Source organism: Lathyrus oleraceus, chromosome 3, assembly GCF_024323335.1.
Source record: "Lathyrus oleraceus cultivar Zhongwan6 chromosome 3, CAAS_Psat_ZW6_1.0, whole genome shotgun sequence".
Taxonomy (NCBI): domain Eukaryota; kingdom Viridiplantae; phylum Streptophyta; class Magnoliopsida; order Fabales; family Fabaceae; genus Lathyrus; species Lathyrus oleraceus.
This window is the reverse complement of record NC_066581.1, coordinates 14,018,030-14,039,985: the sequence shown is the minus strand read 5'-3', so window position 1 is coordinate 14,039,985 and position 21,956 is coordinate 14,018,030. Positions and strand designations below refer to the sequence as shown.

The 21,956-nt window shown below is 32.4% G+C and overlaps 1 protein-coding gene and 1 long non-coding RNA gene across 2 annotated transcripts; both read right to left on the bottom strand.

The window, feature by feature from the left end:
* Nucleotides 1–9,121: 9,121 nt before the first annotated feature.
* Nucleotides 9,122–12,209, bottom strand: LOC127132140 (jasmonoyl--L-amino acid synthetase JAR4). Its single transcript, XM_051061014.1, has 5 exons — nucleotides 11,908–12,209; nucleotides 10,913–11,215; nucleotides 10,731–10,832; nucleotides 9,832–10,634; nucleotides 9,122–9,730 (listed from the first exon to the last, which is right to left on the bottom strand). The coding sequence occupies exons 2-5, from the start codon at nucleotides 11,203–11,205 to the stop codon at nucleotides 9,189–9,191; spliced, it is 1,740 nt and encodes a 579-aa protein (XP_050916971.1). The 5' UTR covers nucleotides 11,206–11,215; nucleotides 11,908–12,209; the 3' UTR covers nucleotides 9,122–9,188.
* Nucleotides 12,210–16,968: 4,759 nt separating this feature from the next.
* LOC127128870 (uncharacterized) lies at nucleotides 16,969–18,226 on the bottom strand. The gene is made up of 2 exons (XR_007806065.1): nucleotides 17,800–18,226; nucleotides 16,969–17,344 (listed from the first exon to the last, which is right to left on the bottom strand). It is a non-coding gene; the product is annotated as an uncharacterized LOC127128870 (long non-coding RNA).
* Between the last annotated feature and the right edge of the window lie 3,730 nt (nucleotides 18,227–21,956).

Genomic DNA, 21,956 nt, shown 5'->3' with positions numbered 1-21,956 from the left:
TCCTTCTGCAGCTACACATTAAGTCATACAATTTGATCAGATAAAACTAATATATGATGAACAAATTTGTTTTCGCAATTTATAAATACTTACCATGGATTGTTCTAAGCGTCCATATCCGACACGTCCTTTTCGGTACGGATATGCGGGACTTGATGCTCTTTCCCGATTTGTAGCACTTATTCTTTGAAAAGTCGGGTCTTGTCTCTTGGATTTGAAAGCTTCCCATTCTTCAGCCGATATCAAACTTTCATATTTTCTAGGAAGCTCCGCATCCACAAAATTACCATCCGCATCCTTAAGGAACTTGGATGATAAAAATGTCCGAAATCCTCTAAGAAGCTTTCCGGCCAATTTCATACAAAACCCTCTTCTTTCTTCTTCGATGTTAAAACATCGCTAAGAAAAACATACAGATTGATAGTTAGTATCGGTAATTGAAAAAACATAATTGATACCGTATAATTAAGGGCCAAATGATTGTACCTTTATCTCACTCCAAATTTTTTCTTTGGACTCTTTCAACTCTTTATTTCTCCAATCATCACATGTAATGGGAATTTCATTCCTTACTAGTGCACCGATGAAACTAGTTAAGGTATGCCCATTAGGTTCTATAAGTTGTCCCTGGTTGTTCCAAGAGACATCTAGTATGATGCCTCGAGATCTTCCTTGGACCACCCTTCGCATTACTGTTATGCCTCTTCGGATTTCTTCTTCCGCGGATACTTTACTAACTTCCTCATGTTGGTCATCAGCCATGTCTAACCTGTAATAAACCAAGGAAACCATCAAATATCAAATATAACTTATAATCAAAACAATTGAAAACAAAAAAATAAAGAAATCATGCATTATCAGATATAACTTATAATCAAAGCAATTGAATACAAAAATATAATGAAATCATGCATTACCACATATAACTTATAATCAAAACAAATGAAAACAAAAAATAAAGAAACCATGGATAATTTACCTAAGTCACTAACATCTCTTTCTTTTCTTTGTTGGAATATTAATCACTTGTTTCTTAGCAATGCGTACGGATGAATTGATCCAAATTCCCTCATTATGATCGTTTCTTATATATGACTCATCCGGTATAAGATCCTCAACTTCATCATTTCTATTCAACTCATTCCGTCTAATGCGTGACTCATTCTCAACATCAATATCACATTGATCGACACCGCTATCATCAGTCACTTTGTTAGAGAAAAGCACTATAGACCATTTTGTACTCTTCGGGTCATTCACATAGAACACTTGTTTAGCTTGAGATGCTAGAATAAAAGGTTCATCTTTGTACCCCACCCTAGTAAGATCAACTTGCAAAAATCCAGACTTATCCATTCGTATGCCACTACTATTCACCCACTTGCAACCAAAGATGGGAATCTGAAACTTCTCGTAATCAAACACCCAAATGTGCTCAATAACTCCAAAATATGACAAATTTGCATATTTGGGGTTTAAGTCCTTCATACTTGATATATGCATTGCTTCAGCTAGCACGGTGACACCACTATTTTGCATAGTACTCTTATCATCTTGTTCTTTGGTATAAAATGTGTATCCATTAATTGAATATGCGCTATGAGAAAACACATGCAAACTTGGACCATATGCCAAACATCTCAACCTTTCTGTTACCGAAGAAGGATCTGAAGAGCGCTTCAAATAAATATGATCCTTCAACCATTGTATGAAACTTTGATTGTGCTCTATAACTATCCAATTTTCATTTCTGTTCGGATTTAACCTTCGGAGTACATCCTTGTGCATTTCAACATATGGCTCAACCTCATTATTATTGTGCAGAACATACAAATGAACTTGATCCCGTTCATCCCTTGATATTGTCACAATTTTATTCCCAATTAATTTTTTACCTTCCATTTTGTCGAAAATCTGAGCTCTGGGGAGTCCAATCGATTGAACGTTAGACAAATATTCAGTACAAAACTCAACAGCTTCTTCAACAATGTATCGTTCAACAATACAACCCTCTGGTCGACTTCGGGATTTCACGTACCCTTTTAATATTTTCATATACCGTTCAGCAGGGTACATCCATCTCATATAAGCTGGTCCACACAACTGTGTCTCTTTCACAAGATGAACAACTAAATGAACCATTATGTCAAAAAAAGACGGAGGAAAATACATTTCAAGCTCACACAAGGTAATTACAATCTCTTTTTGTAGTGTTGGTAAGATCTCGGGATCGATCACCTTACTACAAATTGACCTAAAGAAAAAACACAATTTAGTTATGGCACTTCTTACTTTTTCTGGCAAAATAGAACGTATACCTATCGGTAGAAAATGTTCCATTATAACATGGCAATCATGTGTCTTCAAATTCTTCAACTTGAGGTCTTTCATAGAAACAAGTCTTCTGATATCAGATGAGTATCCTTCTGGAACCTTAACTTCACTCAGAGACTTACACAAAATTTTTTTCTCCTTTCTAGATAAAGTAAAAGCAGCAGGTGGTAGATATGTTCGTCTTCCTTTCTTCACGGGTGCTAATTCAGTTCTCATTCCCATTTTTAACATGTCCTCCCTTGCTTTAAGGCCATCCTTAGAGTTGCCTTTTATATTGAGTAATGTACCGATAACACTTTCAAATACGTTTTTTTCAATATGCATAACATCGAGAAAATGTCTCACGTACAAAGACTTCCAATATGGCAATTCAAAAAATATCGACCTTTTCTTCCACCCACCTTTCACAATCTTATGTGCAAAAGGCTTGCCAAACTCAGTACGCACATCTTTCACCTTTTCAAAAACTTGTTCACCTGACAATGCGGGTGGAGCTCTACGATGTTCGGTGTCTCCATTGAATGCTTTTCTCCACCCACGGTAGTGATGTTTAGAATGTAAGAATCTACGATGACCGAGAAACACATTCTTCTGGCAAAGTTCCAATCGAATCGTATCGGTTCCGTCTTCACAAACAGGACACGCACGTTGACCTTTAATGCTATACCCAGATAGATTCCCGTATGCTGGAAAATCATTAATTGTGCCAAACAACATCGCCCTCAAATTGAAACTTTCTTTCCTATATCCATCATAAACCTCCACACCGTTCTCCCACAAAATCTTTAAATCTTCGATCAGAGGTGTCAAGTATACGTCTATGTCATTCCCTGGTTGTTTAGGCCCAGAGATTAACATAGATAACATCATGTACTTACGCTTCATACATAGCGACGGAGGTAGGTTATAAATCATAAGAATCACAGGCCATGTGGTATGTGAGATACTTTGAAGACCATGTGGGTTCATTCCATCAGTAGATAATGCCAATCGAAGGTTTCTTGCTTCTGATCCAAACTCAGGATAATCATTATCAATCTTCGACCACTGTGGTGAATCAGCCGGATGCCGATACATTCCATCAATAATTCTTTCATCTGCATGCCAAGTAAGATGTCTTGCATCGGTTTCACTACGAAACATGCGCCTAAATCTCGGAATTATCGGAAAATACCATAAGACTTTTGCGGGAGATAATCTTTTCTTATATCGAGACAAACCGCATTTAGGGCACTCAGTTAACATTGCATATTCGTTACGAAACAAAATGCAATCGTTAGGACAAGCATGTATCTTATCATAGCTCATGCCAATAGAGCACAACATTTTTTTTGCCTCATAGGTTCGATTAGGAAGAACATTATCATCCGGTAGCATTTCTCTCATAAGGGCCAACAACTCTGTGAAACTTTTATCCGACCATCCATTACCCGCCTTTAAGTTGTACAACTTTAATACCGCAGAAAGTCTTGAGAATTTAGTGCAACCTTTGTACAACGGTTTCTCAGCATCGCTTACCATCCTCTCAAACATTTCAGGACAATCATGAAGATCTTCTTCCAGTGCTTCTACAATCTCTTCAACTCGATCACAATCGTATGTTTCCGTGTCTTTGTCGTATGAAGCATAGGTCGTACTACTTTTTCCACTCGATTCAACATTCTCGTTAATTTTCTCACCATGAAATATCCAACACTGATAACTTTGATCAATTCCATGCCTCAGCAAATGCGATTTCAATCCATGTGCGTCAACCTTACCAATATAACAACAACGCAAGCAAGGACAATGCATTCGTCTGGGGTTTTCAGCGTGTTGAACAGCATACTTAACGAATTCCAAAACCCCACTCTCGTACTCTTTGGTCATTCGATCGGCACAGATCCATGTTTTATCCATGGTTTTCCTACTTATTTAAGTAAACAATTAATCCAGACGAAAATACATAACTAAGGTAGTATCTTTGAACATTCAACTGGTCAAAACTATTATTCCATAGTAGTTTCAATGAACATTCAAATTGATTTCAAAATACATTCACCAAAATCCATTTAACATCCTAAATAGTATTCACCTGTCACCAAACTTTGTAGCTTGTTCTTTTCAGACTAGCATGAGTTACTAAATTGATACACTAACTACTACTTTAACTCCTATTAGCATTTCAATAACTGATTTCAAAATACACTAATAAACCTTGTCCATTCAATATTAACTAACTTACTAACTTTATTTGCCAATTCAAACATGACTAACCAACTTTCCTAAATAACTAACTGAATCACATTTCAAATTTCATAACAGTCCTACTAACAAAACTGTTCTAATTAATCTCTAATTAATCTCTAACAGTCTCTGACACATAATTAACAGTTTCATAGCTAACTATCGAATCAACTCAACTAACAATCATATTATCAATAACCAACTAACTACTTTTCACTAACTTACTAACTTAACTAACATTTCAAACTAACACTTTAATTCCCTAAACACTAACTGATTCAACTTCAAAACCAACATTCAACCCTAAGGCAACAGAATAAACTTCAAAATCTCAAAATTTGGGTCATTTTATATGACTGAGTTTTCACACATAATACAGAACCAACATTGGTGATACAGAAAAATATGACTGAGTTTTCAACAGAACCAACATTGGTGATACAGAAAAATACAGAAAAATATAAAATGGGGCAAGAGTTTTCACACATAATGTTCATCTATAACACATTATATAAAATCAAATATCACTCACAAACCATAAACATTCACATATGCAAGAATGAATACAATGTAGTCGAAACCTCTACTTCAACATGCATGTGGTACCAAAGTTATTTAGGGTTTGAGAAAGAGACTTACCAAAGAAATACGCGCCGCCGGTACAGTGAGAAGGAAGGGTTTGTTTCGCTGCCGGTATAGTGAGAAGAAATACGCGCCGCCGGTACCAAAGAAATACGCGCCGCCGGTTTGTTTCCAGAGAGAAATACGTGAGCACGGCCGCCGAGAGTGAGAAGGTAGGGCTTTTGTGGAAATGGCGTAAGTTTTTGAGGTGACTGAAGAAGAGGGAAAACAAAAGAACAGAACACGAAAGCGCTTTTGTGGTCTGAAATTTTATTTTAATAAGACCTTAGAAAGCGCTTTTGTGTAAAGCGCTTTCTAAGGTATGCCTTAGACAGCGCTTTCCAAAAGCGCTTTCTAAACCCCCCCTTAGACAGCGCTTTTGGTTTTAATTTTTTTTTTAATTTAAAGACTTTAGACAGCGCTTTATCAAAAGCGCTGTCTAAGGTCTATATTTAAAAGCGCTGTCTAAGAGGGGGTCTTAGACAGCGCTTTTAAAAAGCGCTGTCTAAGACCCCCCCCTTAGACAGCGCTTTTAGTATTTTCTTGGAACATTTTCAGCGCTTTATTTTAATTTTAACCTTAGACAGCGCTTTCTGTTAAAAGCGCTGTCTAAGATGCGCTGTTAAAAGCGCTTTTTGGCGTAGTGCCGAAATATGGAATTTCCATATTTTTGGCGAGAACTCTGGAAAAGACTACCTTCAGGTAAATCACTCAATTTCTTCTCCTTTCTTCTTCAACTTCTTATCTGAAATTGCTTGGTTGTTTCTTGTATGGTTGCGCTAAGGTTATGGTTGAAGATGGTGACTTAGCTCAACCTACTTAAAGCTTCAATGAAAAGATTTAGAGGTTACAAAGAGGAGATTTAGGTGGAGGGCGTTGAATATTGTAGGGGGTTTTACAAAGGGAATTTTTGTAGCTTTTTGGAGGTGAAAAAATGGTGTCCAAGACGTGTATAGTAATTAAGTGTTATATAGAGTTAGAATTTGGGTATGTTTGGATTGGTGGTATGAGGTGGAATGGAATGGAGTGGAGTGATAACTAATGAGATTCCATTGTTTGAATTTGCAAATAATGGATGGAATGGAATGGAACATGATGGAATCCGTTCCATCCAATTCTATCAAAATCTCTATTTTTTGTTCCATCCAATTTGGGATGTATGTGATGGAATGAGACATTTTTAATAAAATAACAAAACAATGGAGTGGGATCTATATTACACTCCGCTCCGCTCCGTCACGTTCCATTCTGCTCCACTCCGTTATGTTCCATCAATCCAAACATAGTCTTAGGGTTGAGTATGAGATACATGTGAGGGTTGGAATCAGTTGTCAATCTGTGTGAGGGTATGGGGTGAAGAGTGTGAGTGCAAAAAGAAGAGGAGGGAAACTGAGATATTGTGAGAAGCGTAATGCATGTCAACTGAATGCAAATTCCATGTGTTAAAAAATTAGGGAAATAGTTTTTGAACTTGTCATTATATATATATATAATAGTTGTCAATCTGTGTGAGGGAAATATGACAAGTGCAAAATTTAAATTCAAAAACTATTATATATATATATATATATATATATATATATATATAATATATATATATATATATATATATATATATATATATATATATATATATATATATATATATATATATATATATATATATATATATATATATATATATATATATATATATATATATATATTATATATATATATATATATATATATATATATATAATGACAAGTTCAAAAACTATTTCCCTAATTTTTTTTCTCTGCCTTCTCTCTAACACATAACAACATCTCTTATTCCCTAAATTTAAATTTTTGGTGACCCTTTGTAGCCTCCAACTTTGGTGGTGAAAAGTCTCTCGGGCGGCTCCACCCTTTCATCTCTTTGGGTTACGTCGGTGGTCTGGTTCCCTTTTCTTCAGGGTTTTGATTTCGGCGGTGGCTGGTATGGTTCCTTATAGAAAGATTGTAAATTGGTTAGGTCATATTCAAAGCTGTATTTTTTTTTTCATCGATGGGATTTTTCTAGCTGAGTATTCACCAGATTCTGGTTCTCTAGAGGTTGAAAATCTCTCAGGCAGACTGTTGTGTTATGTAACTCAGTTTCTTACATGGTGCAAGTACGACGATTGTGGCAGCTTTTTCCTTTTCTCTGATGGGTCTTAAACAACAATGGTTAAGCCATTGTCGCAGATTTGTGTTTCTAGTGTGGTGCAGAGTTGGTATCCTGATCTTTTGATTATCTTATTTTCTTCAAAATTATTGAGTTATGCAGATTTCAAGATTTAAGGTTGGTCTTCTTTGTGTTGGCGTTGACTTAATATACGTATTAGTCATTGTGATTGATGTTGGATTGTTTGGCTCGAAAGAGACATCTTGCTTAATGGTTGTTTTTCCAGAAGTTATTGATTCATGAATTAGTGTGTTGTGGCGATTGGTTCATTCACCATCTTAAAAAGTGAACGCTCATACAAGACTATATTTTTGCTATTTGATTTCACGTCCGTATGTGGGTACAGGTTCGTTGGATAGTGTCTGTCATGTGTGTTTTATTTAGTTGATTTTAAACTTTTAGAATGATTTAGCAGTTCGATTGAGTTTGGTTTATATTCTCTATTACCTTTATTTTCATTTTATATATATTTGACTTATTAGAAAATCAATGACAAATGTACTTTTTTATATATCGGTGATAAATATTTGTCTTTAATATGTTTATTAGTGATAATTATTTATCTCGTGTTATTTTAATATATTGATCTTTAATATTTATTTAATATTCTTTTTTATAATTATTGATTATAAATATATATTTTATTTTATGAAAAATATAACTAATGTAAAATATATCGTTTCCTTAAAAATTTAATAAACTAATAGTATGTTTATGGATTTAAAAAAAATATATAATTCGGATAGTTTAGTGACTCTCATTTTTATTTAAATAATTTTTAAAAAGTAAAAAATTTAACTTATATGAGGTGACAAAATATTTGTGTCATGTATAAATTGTATGTTTGAAACATATTCTTAATTGTATGGTTTCAGAAAACTTAATGTAGAAACGTATATACAAATTATAGTTAGATTAAGATAATTGTTCTTATTTTCATATTAAAAGTTATTAAAATAATAATAAGTTTAATATTATTAATTTCTATTAGTAATTTTGTGATACGTATTTGTCTGATGTACAATATTTATCATAAATTATAATTATTTTATTAAAAACATTGCTATTTTAAAATGAAGATAATAAAAAATAGTATTAAATTTCACAAATTAATTAGAAAAAAATAATTATCCTATTTATAAATTGTATGTCCAATAATTTATGTAGTGCCTCTACTCGTAAGATATAATGTGACATAGTTATTTTTATTTTATTTTGACGAAATTACATAAAATATAAATTTTATCAAATTCTTTAATGACAATTATATTATAAAAATAGAAGATAAAAAATTATCAATAATTAAAACAAAAAAATATATGAGATAAAATATCATAATAGATATAATAGAAGCACATGATAAATATTTGTTACATGATAAATTAAAAAAAAAACACATAACAAATATTTGTTACTAATACATAAAAAACATTTAAAAAAATGTAAATCATAAAATCGAATTGGTTTCAAATTTATAAAGTTAAAATTAATAACATATTATTTATTTTGAATATGTGATTGTCCCATATTTTTTATACTTATCATGACAAATATGTATTCCTTATTTTATTTTTTTTAATGTATGATGGTTTCTTTCTCAAAGAGCTTTTCATTTTAAAAAATGTAAATCCAAAAGAAAATGATTCACTAGTCCTATGGACTAATTGAAAATCACATAATGCAAAAAAAAAGAGATTAAATGCAAAGTATGGAACCATACTAAAAGAGATTAAAAAGAGCTAGAAAGTTGCATACATGTAAATATACATTTTTCTTATAAAACAAAAGCAATTTTATAGATGACATGCTATTACACTATTCAATTAAATGCACTACTGAAAAATCTATTAACAACATTTTCACTCAAGATTTGCAACACTGTGTTATGTGTTGGACCTACACATCTTGGTGTCTTATACTGACTAACAGCAGTTCCTAATCCAAGATAATGATCAAGAATCTTCTGGAACGTTCCTTTTCTAACAACTCGAAGTTCCAACGCTCCAATGGCGTTAACTTTGCGCGAACTAGTGTAGCCTGCATCGATGAAAGACCTGTCCAAACAGTTGCAACACTCGCTCAACACTCGCCCGCTTGCTTCGCCGCTGATTTCCCAGAAGATCACATAGTGTCCTGGTTCTGTTGATAAATCAACATGGCTTGTGAACTCAACAACTTCTAGTTTCTCTAGTACTAATAACTTCGCTGCTGCTTCCACGGCTAACTGTAAATCTTTCTCCGTGTTCTTGTCGATGTTAATGTTTAGAAGAAGTGTACTCCGACGAATAAACTTGAGTTCTGGAGTTGAGTTATGGAATTCCATAACCTTTACCACGTCCCCTAACCTATATCTGTATAAGCCTGAAATTTAGGTGCAATGTTTCTGTTTCAGAAATCTGCAAAATATTGTTCTGTATTCTGTAATATGGTTCTGTAGATACAAACGAGAAAGTGATAGTTACCTGAGAAAGTGGTCATAACAATTTCATACTCTTCACCAATCTTGACCTCAGTGAGTCCAACTGGATGAGGATCAACACAAGAAAAAGTATCTTCGTTCTCAAGCTGCGAAAGAGGAATGAACTCAAAATAAGCAATTTGAGGAAGCACAGCATAAGTTGCCAATTCAGGTGGAAGTTTTGGATTCACATTTGCAGCTATCCATCCTTCAGAGGCTCCGTAATCAGCGGTCAACAAAGGTACCACACCTGCATAGTGTCTCAGTTTTTCCAAATACGGTTCCATCGAACCTGTCATGATTCCGTAAATATACTTTGCATTCGGAAAAAGCTCTGGTATCAAACCGTACCAGTTGCTTAATCCCGAACATTTTTTATGGATTACGTTTGCCAATTCTGGATTCGGTTTGAGCAATTTCGACATAGCTGTTCGAATGGACGGAACCGTGACTCTGCTGGTAAGAACACCTTCTCTGATATCGTTACAAAGCTCTTCCCAAACTTGTTCAAACGCTCTGAAAGCATGAACAATGCTATGCGCAAAGGTTGAAGATACTAACTGAACTTCTTCTCGGAAAATTAGGCCGCATAATAGATGACAGTATAATGATTGGAAAAAATCGCCGCCGAATATCACTTCGTCCGGGCTGCAACATTGCGATTGAAGGGCTTTCATTGTAGGTTTGTAAGATGGATTGCGGAACACGTTTGTTGTAGCAGTTGTTGCTATGAGTCCACCTTTTGTTTTGAACTGTTTGCTACCATATATAAAGTTTAAAGCCTTTCCATTTTTTATAGGAAACTCTCTGCATAAAGAAACTGTGTCAAAAATCATAGTTGAAACATCCAGACACGACACGACACAGACATTCCGATACTGATAATGTTAAAACATAGAAAACCTGTTCCTAAAAGCAAAAGAGGTTTTATATATCTGCATTGTAGATTCAAATAATTCATCATTCCATGGTATATACTTTGGCTTCCCCTGAGTAGTACCAGAACTGCAAAAACAAGGTTCATCAAAAAACCAAAAAATTTCAACTTCATGAACTAATCAACATGAAAGAAAACAAAACAACACCTTAAAGACATAGTAGTAATGGATTTTCCAGTGAGAATAGGAGAATCATCCCCCTCAAGAATTCTATAAATAAAAGGTTCCAAATCTTTATGAGTTGCAAGTGGAACACAGGCCTTGAAACTCTCAGGATCAGTTCTTCCATTAAGACCCAAATTCTGCAAATATTCAGCTGATGAATTATCCTCCAAAATTCTTCTGAGTGTTTCTCTCTGAACCTTTTCTGCATCCTTAGTCATTGACTCAAATTCTTCCATAACTTTCTCCATGTTAATCACTTCCACTTTCTCTAACATTCTCACAAACCTTCAACAGAGTTTTTTAGCAAACTTAATGAAAACGAAAGTGTCACAAAAATCAACATTTTCATAAAAAATAATTGAAGAACAGTCAATTCTTGACAGAGAGGATTCACAAAAAAGACAAACAAAATTTTAAATACATTGTACAATGGTAGAAAAAGTGAGATAAATGCAAACATGTTGTACATAGTCATTCATTTCTATAGTTTTCTTTGAATAGATAAGAGTCCTATAAACAAAGGCAAATGCACGTGCTACACGTAGAAAGAACCTTTAAGATTAAAAAAAAATCAAATAATTAATTGTCAATAAATATTGCAAAAGAATATTATTAACTAAATTAGGCTTAGTAGAGATTATTTACAAAATAAATTATATGCCTTATAAATTTTGTTTTATTTTTTTTTCTTTTCTATTATTTTCCTTATTATGGCAATTGCCATGTAAGTCAACTCACTTTCTCTAGACAAGAATCAAACACTCTTCGACATGAAAATTTCTATAAAACCAAATCAATATCATATAGGAAACAAAATATATTTATTGAATATTTAGTCGAGATACATTGATTATTTAATTAATTTATAAAAATAAATAATAAAAAGAGACATAGAATATAATTATCTGTTATCTCAAATTTAGAACCATAGGTTTGAAAGAAAGAAAAAACAGAAGTAAAAGGACAGAGAATTTTACCTAAAGTTGATAATATGTGGTGTGGCAGAGAATCTTGATGAAATATTGTGCAGAGAAATGAATGAGAAAGAAGGTTGAGATGTGTTGAAAGGAATTAGGAGCTATAGAAATAGTGGTTGGATGAGAGTATTAGGTAGAATTGGGAAATAATGAAATAGTATGAAGTTTGTGACATGGCACATAGGTAGTAGTACTAGTAGACAGTGTTTTTTTGTTGCAGAGTGAAGAAATAAAGGGTGGATTGGGTTGAAGATTCGTTCTTGGGAGATGGAATAATCAAAGATGTGTATAATGTGGTTTGTGGAGTAGTTGGATTCATGGTTTATTGTCTCATGATTTTGTGTTTGGAATACCGATAATACCCCTCTTGTATTGCGACATTTACGAGGGAATATTGTGTTTCTTGTTTTGTTTTTTTGTTGGGACATCACTGTCCCTTTTGTTTTATTAGATTAATTAATGACTTTACCGGCCATTAATATGATCCTTTTTCTTTAAAGAAATTAAGTAGTCTTGTTGGTTAAATTAGACTTGTCTTGGCTCTATTAATTTTATATCGGATGGAATTGAGAAATCTATGATTAAAGTAACTGAGTTGATAGTTGTCATTAAATATTTGATTAAAACACACGAGTTTGAACAAATGATATTTCACTCATTCATAAATTTTAATCATTAACATACTATACAAAAAAGTGTATAAAAAAATTATGTTTAACAAGTTAGAATATTATTTTCCTTAGTCTTATTTATAAGAAAAACATTTAGTTATAGAGGTATTTATTTGAAAATTTTAAAAAAAAACAATTAATTATTATGATATTTATTTTATAAAATGATTTATTATATATTTTTGTTCTTGTCTCTCTCTAAATGAATTTTTAGTTTTATTTATAAGAAAAAAAATTATAGAGATATTTATTTGAAAAATTAAAAAAAAACAATTAATTATCGTGATATTTATTTGATAAAATGATTTACTATATATTTTTGTTCTTGTCTCTCTCTAAATGAAGAGTATTCTAATTTGGTTCAGAGAACACTGTCATTGATAAAATGTCTTGATTAGAATTTATTAATTGAATAAATTCTAAGGAAACTAGCCACTTATTATTAAGGAATTATGGCAAATTTTATGTAAACAAAACAATTAAACTTTAGAAATAATAAAGGAGAAAACTCTTATGGTTTATTGTCTTCGTCCTGCTCCAATGTTTCAGAATATGCCTCTTTACGCATAAAATTTGGGAACCCTAACAACTAAACATGTTTGACAATTTATAGAAAAGAAAATATTCTCTTAAAAATGTGTCGTAATGTCCTAGTGGTGCACCACGATTTTGATAGGTTGGAGATGTGTCTGTCTTGTGATAATAAATATCATGTTGCAACTCTTGTCTTGAAAGTCGCAATATTTCCATTAATGAATTGAATTTGTATGCGTCAGATTGTGCCGCACTTCTTGTCTTTCTTCTTGTATTCTAGTCCTTGTGTGTGAGTCTTTTTCCCATTCGCCATCATAACTTCTAGTGAGAGTTTGTCAAACTACTTTGTTAGTACTTAAACTTTCTATTTTTGAGTACTTTTTTTATTAATGTGTTTTTGTTTCGTAGATTTTAATAAAGAATTTGAAGAATCGTGGAAAAGACCAAACCATATGAAAATCATCATAATCAGACAAATTTTATAGTGTTTTAGTGCGCCCGAGGCATAGTGGCGCAATCCCAACTCTCTATCAAGACAAGAAATTGTTTTAAATGTTAAATCACACGGTAGTTAAGGCATCGAGGAATGCAGTTGCACGAATTCATAATTTTACTTATAAATAGAAAAATGTGTTTAGTGAATGGGGTCAGACTTTAGAGAATCTAGGTTATTTTTCAGTGTTGATGGAAGGTCAAAACGAAGGCTATTAGTAGGAGTTTGTTCTTCATCATTCTAAGTCAATATTGTTTGCTTTTTTATTGTAAAAACCATAAATATCTTAAGGATGAATGATTAGTCCACTTAGATTAGATTCTCTTTAAATGATTATACTATAAACATTTGATTCAATGTAATTCTTTATGGTTTCTTTTGTAATTAATTTCTAATTTTAATTATATATTTTTATTTGAACTTAATGCTTTCTTTCGTCTACGAAATTGGAAGAATTGATCTAGAGGACTCTTAGCGATAACTCATTTATCTGATTGGTAGAACGATGAGATTGTAGGGATCATTTTTGTTGTGACATGAATAATATCGGTAGTCAGTCTAGTTTTGTGCGTTATTAAACCTTCGTCTTGCTGATTGAAGACTTTCAGCATCTGAGGGTTTCTTTGATGAAGCGAGTGTCCTTGCGATTTGAAACTCCTAGTATACGGGAGGTTGCGAGGTATAATCACGTGTCTTGTAAAGTTGTCTTCTTATTTTACGCGCCATAATTTTTTTTCTTATTTATTGGATATACCCAGCATATTGGGGTTGCTTTGACGACGCAGATCAAATTTTGATTGGAGACTCCCTACATCAGGGGCGTTACGAGGTTGTAATTATGTTTTTTTTGTAAAAGGTCATAATTAAATTAGGTACGTTATAGGAATAGTCATATGAATTCTCAAATTTAAAGGTAGATGATTCGAAAGGAAACTTAATTATTTTTCATTATTTTTGTCAACTTAATTTGTAATTCTCTAATTTACAATTACACACACAAACAATCAATTGCGCTCTCAGCACCCCCCATTCCGTTACTCACACATTGTGTTAGATTCATAAGTTCGTTTACCTTATCCTTATATGATGTTTAAAAAAAACTTTGTGGAGACAATGACTTTACTTGTCCTTTTTTTATTTTTGTTGGCACAATTATTGCTACATCGATTTTTTACTCCAACAAAATGATATCGTTGTTGGGGATTGTTGATCACTTCAATAAGGAAACAATAGGAAATTGTACTTGATATTTTAGTGTACTTTAAAAAAAATAATATTTTATTTATTTAATTTTTTTAAAAGTACTACTTAAGGCATATATTTATTTAGTTTTTGCATAGTGTTGGGTCCGAAAATTCGTAGCATGATCTAGAAATTGAGAGAACTGCAAGAGAAATTTGTCAAACTACTCGAGTAGCTAAACAACTAAATGAAAAGTTGGTTGAATCAGATAATCGTACTCTGAGAGATTTTAGACATCATAGCAATGACGAATAAGTAAACTATGAACTCCAACTGGTGACTCCATGTAACTTCGAGATAAAAATTTGTCTTTTATCAGATTTAAGAGATATTCCATTTTGTAAAAGTGATTTGATTGATGCGTATGAATACTTAGCAAAATAAAAAAATGCGTGTTCATTCTACAACTCAGCTGTGTAACTAAAAGTTATAAGAGATTACGACTATCCCCAATAACAGTGATTGTAAGTGCTCAAGATTATATTGAGACATTTCCCAGCAAAAGTATCACCATATGGATGGAATTAGATAGTTGTTAACGGGAAGACTTAATTTTGTGAACAACTTTGTCGATCGAATGGTTGAAATAATGGAATTCGAGCAAAAAAAAACCTCGAGTCTTTATATGATGCATGGGAAAGGTATAAATTAATTATTAATTATTGTCCTTCACAAAAACTTGATGATTTGGGTCAATTACAATACTTCACCAAAGGACTTCATGGATAAACTATTATCATCCAAGTAATGATTTTTATGTCAGATTGATCTTTGATTTCCTATACTATTATCATCCAAGTAATGATTCACACCTTTAAGAGTTACTAAATAATAAAATATATCTTGAATAAAAAAGCAAAACAATACAATATATAATAAATATATAAGAAGTTGTAGAATTTCATTAAACAATAATAAAAAATATATAAGAATATAAGAAGTTTACTATTTCATTAATTCTTAATTTTTTAATTCATATCTCTTAAACTATTGATTCATATGGGTTCAAATTGCATCCATTGAGTCATCGTAAGCAAAACAACTTGTAAACAAGTTTTCCAATTCATTGCGATGTTAAACATAAATGTTGCAATTCTAATTTATTATTAATAAAGAGTAAAAAATAGTGAATCAGGCTCTTAGATGCACTACTCAATTTTAATTCTAAGTAAAAAAAATTAACAAAAAGCTCGCGGGAAAATCTCGCTTTGTCCTGCCTTGCCTCATTTTTAAAGTGGGTTAGGTGAGATGGACCAACTTAAGACACTGAGCCAAAAATCTCAGTCCGGTCTGCCAAAAATGACGAGTCAATTGTGTCAGCCCGACGGTCCAACCCATTTTGCCACCCCTAAATATAATCCCTAAGCATAATGTTTCATGTTGCAAAAATATAAATGGTGAATTAGTTTTAATTAACCTTGTGATATGTCATTGTCATATCCTAAAATTGCCCTCCCCTTTTTCATTTTCACCCAACTTTTGGTTTGGGATTTCATCTGCATGTTCATTAGCATCATAGTACATTCATTTGCATTAAGAAACAAAATCCTGGATTCAAAAGTCTTGATGACACAAAGCATTGAATGGAGGTTGATTCCTAAGCCAGAGTTCTTCCATGATATGTTTGTATCTATGAATCCTTCATCTTGATTTTCTTGATCATGGAACAGAGCCTGAAACCCTAATTCTTGGACCATGATTTTTGGTCATAAGATTTTCATCATGGCACTTGTGATTTAATTTTGGATTTCAAGTATCACCATGATCAACCAAATCCATAAAACTCGAATTCCTAATTTTAGCATTGTTAACCCTTGTGTGTGCATTTAAGAATTCCTAATCAAGATCATTTGGTCAATTATGAGGGGTTCATTTGCTTGATTAAGATTCATTCAAGGCTTTACATGTTCATGGTCCTATTTGCTTGATTGGGGTTCATTTGTTTAAGTCGAGTTCAATGGCATGGCAAGATCTATTTTCATTCATTCAAATTCATTTCAATAGCATTGCAAGGTTCAGTTTTGGAAGATTCATCATTCAATTTCAAAATCATGTTTTGGAGGGAAGCGCATGTTACTTAGAGTATAAGTCACATTTTTAAGTCATTTGCATTCAAATCCATTTTCATTTCAAAAGAGCCATTTTATTATAAAATCATCAAATGTACTTTTTAAGTATCCATTACAAGTCCATACAATTACGTCAAGAAAACCCTATTTTTTTACCTAGGTTGACTTTTGGTCAACTATTGACTTTTTGACCAACTGTTGACCAAAGTTAACTACATAATCCTAAACCCTAATCTTCATTTCTTCTTCATGTATCAAGTTATTCTTTCTTTGTTCATCCAAGTTATTGAAGTTTGTTCACTAAGCTTTGACTTGATTCCATGTTAGCCATGGTGTCATCCCAAGCTTTGGTAAAATTCTTGAAAATTGCTTCATGAACCATAACAACTTGCATCAACAATTCAATCGCAACTGCTCAGTTCAAGAATCTAGCATAACATTCAAGCATAGTTATCACATTTCATATAACACCAATCCAAATATCACACAGACCAACATAGCAATACATACACAGGCCAATGCATCATGTCAATGACTAACAACAGCTCTAACATAACCACTATTCAGCAACCAACATACATTCAAGACCATTACATGTTCAGATCAGCTCATTCTAACTAGTTCATGCCATAAGCACATAACCATACACATGTTAACATTTCAAACTCAAGCATACATACTAGCAGCTCTATGCTAACATCAGTAACATGGTCATTATTATCAACCATTAGTAGCATCCATACTAACTGCCAACTTGACTAACATTACTAACAACAATCAATCTAACAGAAGTTGGAACACAGTTCATCAACACATTCACTCAACAGTATAACAGTCTTAACTAACAGAAATAATTGAACTGTAACAAAAAATCATAACCAACCTAACTACTAACAAAACTTGATAGCAGACACAAGTAACAATTTTGAATCTCACATAACTAACTTCTCAAGTCCCTTGAACTAACAGAATTCGAGTAATAGAAATCAAAACATAACTAACCTAACAGAATTTTCAACTCTAACTAACTCTCCTAAATCCCTAGAATTATGTAATGAAGATGAGATTTAATTTGAAGATTTTGTAATTAGGGTTCTTGAGGTAAATGTTTCGGTTTAGAGGTTAGGGCACGAATTAGGAAGAATTGATGGTATATTTGTGTAGAAGACTCTGAGACGAACTGAATGGTATAAGTTTGGTGGGAATTGGACTTCCGCCGCCGCCGGAGGCAATATCCGGAGCGACGGAGGTGGTGTTTCTCAGGTCAAGTTTGAGAGTGAAGGTTAGTCTTCTGAGCGCGGTTTTGGAAGTGATTTGAACTCTTCCCCCTCTCTCGTGTGTGCAAGTGGGCCTCTCTTCCCCCGGGCCTTTGTTTGCTTTCTGCACCCAAAAAATGTTGTACGCACACTCCCTATGTTAAGCCAAAGCCAAGTTGGGCCTACCTGGTGGGGCCAGGCGCCCTGATTTCTAATCACACCCTGACTCAGCCTCATACCCCCTGCCCATTTGTTCTTGTTATTTTCTTTTGTTATTTGTTTCCATATTTTTTTACTATCATCTTTAATTGTTTTCAATGTTTTGTTACTAAAAAAAATAGAATTTAAATTGATTAGTAATTAGAATTTAAATTAGGTTTAATTGATTTTTTTAAATTACTTTGAAACTATTTTGAGACTTTTGAATAAAAAATGATTACCATGGAATTAATTAGATTTTGACTAATATAGTTCACTAATCCACTTCCCCAAAAAAATCGATTCACCATTTAATTTTCCAATTAAAATTGTGATTAAATTTCCAATTGATTTCACATATGATGCATTTGATTTTATTCCATATTTTTTAGTTGAAAATCCTTTGATCAATATGATGTCATTTAGATCCTTTTGTCTTACTTTGATCATGATTAATTTTAGACTTAGTTCTAATTTGCATCCATTAGAATTAATTTCTCATTTGCATTCATTCTTAATGGCATCTTGAATCATAATCATAATCATGAATGTATTTGATCGCTACCATTGTCACTTGATTGATTTAGGGCATGGTACCATTTTACTATTGTAAGATTGTATGAATATTTTCCATGTCATGTATACCCCCCCCCCCCCCCCCCCCCCCCCCCCCCACCTGTGGATAAAATATCCCCCATTCCCATGAACATATAATATTGTAGGATCTACTTTCCTTTATCGATTTCCTTTGCATATTAACTAACAAGATAAAATCAAAACGATAAAATGAACTTTTCCAAAGACAAAACACACTTGATCCAACGTCAAGTGATTTTCCAAATCAAATTCGCTTGAAAGCAACACGAGTGCTTGACCCAACGTCAAGTATCTCATCTACGTCATTCATTTCCACTTCTATTCCATTATGACACATTTCATAACCAAAATCTTCAAACACTTGATCCAACGTCAAATGAGTTTTCAAAATATTTTCACAATAAACTACAAGGAAAAAATAGAGTGTACGTACTTATGTACAACATTTCAAGTACTTGGGTTGTCGGCTATACCTAGTTTGTGGCCCGATACTTTTCCATTCAAAACACTTAATAATAAAACGAGTCTAATTTTGTGCTCTGGGAGTGAAAAGGAATGGTTAGAATGCCACTGTCCTCTTAACTCCCGAGTATTCTAATTGTTAGTCGTACTTAGCTAGTGTTTAGATACTTGTCTCCCTCTAAGTACCAATGATTAAACTCGGCAAACAAATTTCATAAACAAAAACTTTTTGGATGAAAAAGAGGGGTTAGGATGCCACTGTCATCTCAACTCCCAAGTACTCGAATCGCGGTCGTACCTAGCTTGTCTGATACTTGTCTCTATTTTAAAATCAACCACAACTCATCGAATCCAATTTTCCTCCTTAGGGCATTCAAATATTTTCATAAAGGACATGTTACTTCCGTTCTACCGCGGTATGAACAATGCTTTAGTCTCCCATGCGCGAGCATACAAGTAATGTTTAACTGCTAGAATGCGATCCAAGCGCATCCATTCTACCGAAAATAAACAAACACTTAAGTCTCACATGTGCGAGCATCCAAGCAATGTTAACAATAGAACGTGAACGTTGACACCGTTCATTAAAAACAATCAACAAACACTCATTTTATACTCGAAACTACAAAGTTCTGATTTTCTTATTGCACTATGAGGATATGTAGGCACCGGATTGCGAGATCTTGGCGAGCACATTAATTTAAAACTTATTTTTTCTACTTAAATCATTAGCAAGTAACCTTCAGATAACAACACTCATACGCACAAAGAACAAGCAAAGTGGTTCCAGTTGAGTACAACAGATGTGAGGGTTGCTAATACATTCCCCTTGCATAACCGACTCCTGAATACGTTCTTAGTTGCGATGACCATTTTTTTAAGGTTTTATCGATATTTTCTCTTTTTTTGGAATAAATAAAATTCGATGACGACTTTGTATTTTTCGCGGCGCGACAATAACACATGTACAGGACCTAACAGTTCAGTTTGGATTGGATTTAAGTTAAAAAAATATCCAAATCAAAAAATCTCTATTGATTTGGTTTAGTTATATTTAAAGTGTTGGTTTAGTTATATTTAAAGTGTTTTTACAAAATGAAATTGAACCAAAGTAATAATCGATTTAGTTTGACTCGATTGATTAATTTAAAACATAATTTTTTTTACGGGGAGCATACAAAAATCTATTTGAAAAATGATAGATAAAAAGTTCATAAAACATACTTAAAATTTTTCAAAGAATTTTTTTTAAAGAAATCTGTTTTTCAAAGAAATCTGTTTTTTAAAAGAAATCTGTTTTTCAAAGAAATCTGTTTTTTAAAAGAAATCTGTTTTTCAAAGTTCATAAAACATACTTAAAGTTTGACTCGATTGTATCAATTTTTCAAAGAAATTTTTTTCTGCTCTATATTTTCAAATAACTTTGAATTAAATTAAAAAGTTCATAAAACATACTTAAAATTTAATGAATTTATATATCATAATGATAGTTCACCTTAAAATACAAATAAATTCACCATCAAATTAAATAAATGCATACAAAAATTGTTAAAATGATAATAGTTCACCATGAAATACAAACAAATTTATATTACATACTTTTGAAATGATGAAAATTCACCATCAAATGCAAATACAACCATCATCAAATTACAAATACAATTAAAATGAAGTTCTATTTCATTTTCAAAGATGGAAAGAGATAGAAAATTAGTCAAAATTTTGTGAAGTGAATCAACACACTACACGTTGTGTTTGTGTCATGTTGGTCCAACTATTCATAGGATGCAAGCATGAAATAATTATATACATTGGTTCGATTCATCTGTTCCCGAATTTTAAAAATTAAAAATTGAGAACCGAGCAAAATTAGTTTGGTTTTTGTTAATTCGATTTCATTTTTTATTGATAAAAATATATTGGTCTCTTTTCCCAATTTACACCCATACCCATGTAACATACTAATTTATAAGAAATCTTTACTCAAATAACTAAAATTTTCAAATAAATATTCAAATAAACAAATATTTAAACACAAAGGTGACGTTAATTCAATTGGCGACAGTGTACAACAATTAAAAGGAGTCATCAATCCAATTGGCGACAGTGTACAAATACATAGGAGAGAATACACTCTCTCCTTTGTGTTTGTACGCTGTCGTCAATTGGATTGACGATTCCTCTTAATTGTTGTACACTGTCGCCAATTGAATTGGTGTCACCTCTGTATTGAATTTTTTTTTAAAAATAGATTAGTTTGGAAAATATATAAGAATATGGATTAATTTGGATATTTATTTTTAAAAAATTAATTATTTAAGTTATTTTATCAATTTATAAGAGCTATGCTACGTTGAGAGAGATTTTATACCATATGCAATTTATATAGTATGTATGTCATTGATTTAGCTTTGCACATGTTCCAAAATGAGACAAAAAAAATTATTTAAAAAATGAATAGTATGTATTTAGGGTATAAATTTCTCAATTTGTAATTAAGAGTGCTATAAATTTTATAAAAATTTAT